Genomic DNA, 6,378 nt, shown 5'->3' on the forward strand with positions numbered 1-6,378 from the left:
CCACTGCACTCCAGTCTGGGCGAAAGAGTGAGACTCCCAACTCAAAAAAATAAAATGAAAAGCCAGTTCCTTTGTCAATACCAAAAGTAAGCTGGTTCACATGATGACAACCCATTTCACAGAACTTAAAGCCAGGAGACTCACGCTGAAGTGATGGCTCGGTACCGCTCCTGCCCAGCAGTGTCCCATATCTGTGCCTTGATTGTTTTCCCATCAACCTGAATGCTTCTTGTTGCAAACTCTACACCAATGGTGCTCTTGCTTTCCAGATTAAACTCATTTCGAGTAAATCGAGACAGGAGATTACTCTTCCCAACACCAGAATCTCCAATAAGGACAACTGAAAAGACAAAGAGAACTTAATGTCAGACAAACGAAACAAATATATTCAGAACACTATAGCGCTTTCTACAGAAGGGAATCTGGCTTTGGAGTAAATAAAGCCAGAAAGATAAGGCATCTGATTTTTAAAAAGAGATGGGGCAGAGTTGAGTAGCCCATGTTCTTGACCTGCTACCAACCAACAGAACCAACTTATTCTTGTTAACCTATTTCTATTGCATAATGGCGTCCACGCATCACCTGCTTAGCACAGATGCAGAACTGTCTTAAACTGCAGTTTTAATCATAGACGCACTTGGTACTGATGACAGGCATTAATTACCATCAATGCTATACCAATCTCACTACCTTAGAAGGGACCAACTTCAAAGATAAATCCTAAACTAAATGAACAATTTGTGATATTAAAATGTATCAGACATGAAAGCAACAGAGGCTGTTAGTGGGTAGGGAGGGAGAGATGCCCACGCCCTACTTAGTTTCATCAAAAACTGGGTGTGACCTCAGAACCAACACCCTAGTGAAATGATCACATTGAATAAGTGAGACATCAGGTTTGTAAACTTCACCACACCAATCACATAAACTACACTGACCTTTAACAGCTGCAAAGCTAGAGACACTTCCCCAAAGAACTCCACTCCACTATGGACAAACAAGGGCCCTAGGAAGCCACCTAATAATTCTGACACACTGTGAGTCAAAGTCAAAGCAAGGAGGGCAGACACTTTCATTTTGACCTCATGAATTTTTTTTTTTTTTTGAGTTGGAGTCTCACTCTGTCGCCCAGACTAGAGTGCAGTGGCCGGGAGCGGCCACTGCAGCCTCGACCTGCTGGGCTCCAGCGATCCTTCCACCTCAGCCTTCTGAGTAGCCAGAATTACAGGCATGCGCTACCACGCCCAGCTGATTTTTTGATTTATTGTAGAGATGAGGTCTCACTGCCCAGGCGGGTCTCGAACCCGCGGGCTCAGGCGATCTACTCACCTCAGCCTCCCAAAGGCACGGTATTACAGGCTGAGCCATCGGGCCCAGCTATGAATTTTTTTAAAACAGGATTTGACTAGATGAATTTACTTCCTGTGATTCATGGAGATTCTTTCTCACTCAAGGTGATAGTATACTTAAGAATTTCAAAAACAATGGGAAACAGGTAGTTAGGGCAAGTTGTTTTAAAGTATTTTCTATTTTCCCAGGTTTACAGAATCTGAGGTAGGCAACATTTTTTCCTTTGTGAAAATTTGTATCCCCATTTCCAGAAACATTATTATTCCTACTGTTGACTAATGCTTCTTCCTACCTGTCTAAACTAGCTAACTGATTTAGACGAAGGACTAGAAAACCAAGCATACAAGAATAAGGCCAAGGAGTACGACCATGGCTTTCCAAAGACACAGGGATTTGGTGGTGGGGTGGAGAGGGAGCGAAACGCTCCCTGCGCTCTGGGCAGAGGGCAGAGTCCACACATTCCTTCCCCGCCACAGGAGCAGACACGAGCTGACCTCTGCGCAGGCTTGATGGAGAACACTGCCCAGTGCATATCTTCCCATTCCTCCATCAGCTGATTCAGCAAGAAATCACCTCAGCAGCAGTGACTCCAATGCAGCACACAGAGCAGTTATTTCTAACTACACAGTCAACTGGAGGATGGCAAAGGTGCTGAGACAACACATATATTATATTAAATGCTTTTATCAAGGAAGAAAATGTCAAGGTCATGGAAGCAATGTACAAAAACAAGGCACTTTCAATTTCACAGTATGGCTAGTTGACAGGTGGGGGCTGGAAGTCAAATCCTGGCTTCGATGAGTCTACATAGGGACCCTGTCCCTGCTGCTTCTCTGCGCTAAAGACTGGTGCTGTGCTGGGCTGTTCTTTGGCTCACTTACAGCCCACAGCTAGCACTGATATAAAAGCCTAACATGAGGAGAGCACAGGGAAGAAAGGAAAAACCAAGAGATTGGAGCATTTCCACTTCATAGGCACTCACAACACTCGTTCAGGAGTTTACACTCAAGAGTGCATGTGAGTAAGACCTCTAGAAAGGCAATGCCATAAGAAAATTTAAAACAAACAAAATAACTAAGGACACCTCTACCTCCCACAAAAACTTCAGTGCTTTCAAGCTTTGGTTTCCTCTCTTTTGACCTCAACTTTTTAAAAAATTTTTTTGTCTTTTTTTTGTGGAGACGATGGCTTGCTATATTGCCTAGGTTGGTCTCAAACTCCTGAGCTCAAGCGATCCTCCCATCTCAGCCTCTCTAAGAGCTAGGATTACAAGGTGTGAGCCACCACACTCGGCCTTGACTTTTAACTAAAGATTAGCTCATTATCTTCCCAGCCTCAACTCTTTATGCCATCATAAAGCTACACAACAATTTTTTAACGCAACCAATTAATTTTAACACTATAAAAAATAGCACTCTAATCTGAAAATAACTCAAAACTCATGAATGTTTTATACAGTATAAAATAGTTATCTCAACTAGACATGGACAAGGTTGCCAGAATGAGGACTAGCAGTTTGTTAAAGGATCAGATCCTACATGATCACAGAAGACATGGGCTCTATAGAAACAGTACTGCCAAAAAGATGCTGAGAAATGACACAATAGGGAATGCTGCTTCTTTCAACTCAGTTACCAAGTAGGAAACCACGACGTGTAGGGCTGCATCAAGACTCACTAAAAAAAGAAGTAAACTAGAATGGAATAACTTACTTAAGCAACATATAGAATGTACTGGCTATGACTTAAAAACAAATGACAGGCCGGGCTTGGTGGCTCAGCCTGTAATCCCAGTTCTTTGGGAGGCCCAGGTGAGTGGATTGCCTGAATCCACGGGTTCAAGATAAGCCTGGGCAGCTTAGTGAGACCTTGTCTCTACAACAAATAAAAATAAAAAAAATTAGCTGGGCGTGAAGGCACACGCCTGTAGTTCCAGCTACTTGGAAGGTTGAGGCAGAGCCCAGCAGGTCGGCACTAGAGTGACCATGACTGTACCACTGCACTCCAGCCTGGGGCGATGGAGGAAGACTCCAACTCAAAAAAATCCTGACAAAACAAAAACAAAATGTCATGAACTTTCTTAATAGACTCGAATTCAAATAACTTCTAATCAAAATAGTTTCTCTCATTAAGATGACACAATTTTTTTTTTTTTGAGTTGGAGACTCACTCTGTGGCCCAGGCTGGAGTGCAGTGGCACATTCACCGCCACCCCAGTGTCGAACTGCTGGGCTCCAGCAATCCTTCCGCCTCAGCCTTCCAAGTAGCCAGAACTACAGGTGCGTGCTACCACGTCCGGCTAATTATTTATTTATTTATTGTAGAAACAAGGTCTCGAACCCATGGGCTCTGGTAATCTACTCGTCTCGGCCTCCCAAAGTGCTGGGATTACAGGCTGAGCCACCGAGCCCAGCCAAGATGGCACAATATTTCATTGCTTTCTAAAAATGTGAATTTGGGCCAGGCACAGTTGCTCACACCTGTAATCTCTACAATAAGTCAAAAAATTAATGGAGTGTGGTAGCGCACGCCTGTAGTTCCAACTACTTGGAAGGCTGAGGCAGAAGGATCACCTGAACAAAGCAGGTCAACACCGGGGTGGCCATGAGCGTGCCACTGCACTCCAGCCTGGGCGACGGAGTGACACTCCAACTCAAAAAAAAAAAAAAAAAAAAAAGTGAGTTCAAGAAATTTGTAATGCCTTTCCTATTCTCTCCATAACTAGCATCCTAGGTTAAAAGTGCCGTACTTCCATCTGAGCATTTTACAAGCTTACTAAGTAGTATAAACATAAGTAAGTAACAGCATATACATATCACACACCTATAGCATCCCTAAAATAATCTGTTAACATTTATTTCTACTGGTTAACCTCATCTGCTAAATTTTAAGTACCAGCATGAATACCTAACACTAAATTTGGTTTATTTTGTTTATTTGTGCAGGTATACAAAAAATATATTAGGCTGCTATAAATGCCATAAAAGTAGTATACTGGAGGTGCCAAAAAAAAATGTATGCACAATTTAAGAGATGTTATCTATGTATGAATTACGGTAGCAATGTGTAGTCTGTTAATCAAAGGAATGCTAGCATCACCATGCAACAGGCAGGTATATATTAAGTCTTACAATTTTAATAGATTTTCCCCTTTCTTAAAATGTGTGTATATATTTTGGTACCCTCTGTATATTAATTATTCATTCTTTAATTAAAATTTCTATCTCTTCAACATTTAGTTTTATACTTTCTCCTGCAATGCACTAGACTTAAATTTATTTTATTACACCAAACACAGTTACATCAGCCCTAAAAGTTTATCCCCACCATGAGATTCTTACAAAGTTTTTTCTTTGTTTTCTTTTAACTTTTGAGCTGATGTATGTGTGTGTTTTCTTCTCTTTTTTTTTTTTTTTTTTTTTTTGAGTTGGAGTCTCACTCTGCCACCCAGGCTTGAGTGTAGTGGCCCACTCACAGCCACCACAGCCTCAACCTGCTGGGCTCAGGCGTTCCTTCCACCTCAGCCTTCCAAGTAGCTGAAACAACAGGTGTGTGCCACTATGCTCGGCTAATTTTTTTTTTAATTTCTTGAAGAGACAAGGTCTCGCCAAGTTTTCCAGGCTGGTTTCGAACCCCTGGGCTCAGGCAATCCTCTCACCTCTGCCTCCCAAAGTGCTGGGATTATAGGCCTGAGCCACTGTGCCCATCTGTGTGTGTTTTCAAATTTGCAGTTATGATGTATTCTCTGTTGATTCTGTGTTCTCCTGTTTTAACCCTAAAAGTTATCACTCGAAAGAATAACTAGTAATTTTCATACTGGTTTTCATAAATGAAGATGCTTCTACCCTTTCAACTATATTCATAGTCCAATCCCACCAAAAGTCCTTAATATAAAATGCATTCAAGAACACTCAAGTCCAGACAAGTTTCTCCAGATGCAGCAGAATGTGAGTTGCTCAACCCAAAGTTGTGAAAGAAAAACAACCGATATGCAAGACAGCAAGTTCCTATGATCTTTGCTACTGACAATCAGCTGATCGTTAATTACTACTGACCTGCAAGGAGACTAAAACCAAATGTCTTAAGCAACATCTGTCTCCAGGTATTTTCAGAAAATGTGACTCCAGGCCAGGCACTGTGGCCCAAGCCTATAATCCCAGCATTTTGGGAGGCCAAGGTGGGAGGATTGCTTGAGCCCAAGAGTTCAAGGCCAGCCTGAGTAACATAGCAAAATCTCATCTTTACCAAAAAAAAAAAAAAAAAATCAATAAATTAGCCAGAGGTGGTGGCACATGTCTGTAGTACCAGCAACTTGGAATGCTGAGGTGGAAGGGTCACCTGAACCTAGGAAGTCGGCTCAAGGCTGCAGTGAGCCGTGATTGTCGTGATCCTGCCACTGTACTCCAGCCTGGGAGACAGGGTGAGATCCCTATTGAAAATTTAAAAAAAAGAAAAGAAAATGAAATGTGGCTCTATCTGGACTGAGGTCCCCACACGGTATTTTGACAGGAACTGCAACTGATGCTCACTTCAGCAGGTCTCATGCCATGTAAACACATGTACAAAACTAAAGTTTTTAAAATGAAAAGTCAAGTTAAAAAGATAAGACTAATCCTCCCCACTGTTAAGCTTAACTAATTTAAGGTTAACATTCAAGAACAAATACATCATTTAGAATAACTGTCCTGCTCTCCCACCTTCCATTCCCATCTAGATCACTCCACCCCACACTAATCGGAACATCCCTTCATTTTCAGCCAGTGGGTTACACATGAGCTCCAACCCCTTCAATTATGAAGTTTGCTGGGTAAGTGTTCTTCAAAGTAGAGATAACTGCAGTCCGTCTCAGTGACTAAATTTCTGCAGAATGAAACCATTTTTTAGTAAAATTATTCTTGCTTCACTTTAAAATGGGATAATTGGTCAGGTATGGTGGCTCACGCCTGTAATTCCAGCACTATCAGGGGCCAAGGCAAGAGGACTGCCTGAGTCCATGGGTTCGAGACCTGCTGAGCAACATGGTGAGACC

The 6,378-nt window shown here is 42.2% G+C and overlaps 1 protein-coding gene across 1 annotated transcript in view; it reads right to left on the reverse strand.

Moving 5' to 3' along the window:
- Positions 1 to 6,378, reverse strand: part of RAB11A (RAB11A, member RAS oncogene family) — a 23,349-nt gene that overhangs the window by 14,209 nt on the left and 2,762 nt on the right. Inside the window, exon 2 of the mRNA XM_021712555.1 lies at positions 145 to 361. Coding sequence (XP_021568230.1) covers positions 145 to 361 — 217 coding nt within the window. The remainder of the gene's footprint in view (positions 1 to 144; positions 362 to 6,378) is intronic.

The sequence above is a fragment of the Carlito syrichta genome, unplaced genomic scaffold (assembly GCF_000164805.1).
Source record: "Carlito syrichta isolate Samal-C Ts95f unplaced genomic scaffold, Tarsius_syrichta-2.0.1 Scaffold303358, whole genome shotgun sequence".
In the NCBI taxonomy this organism is placed as follows: domain Eukaryota; kingdom Metazoa; phylum Chordata; class Mammalia; order Primates; family Tarsiidae; genus Carlito; species Carlito syrichta.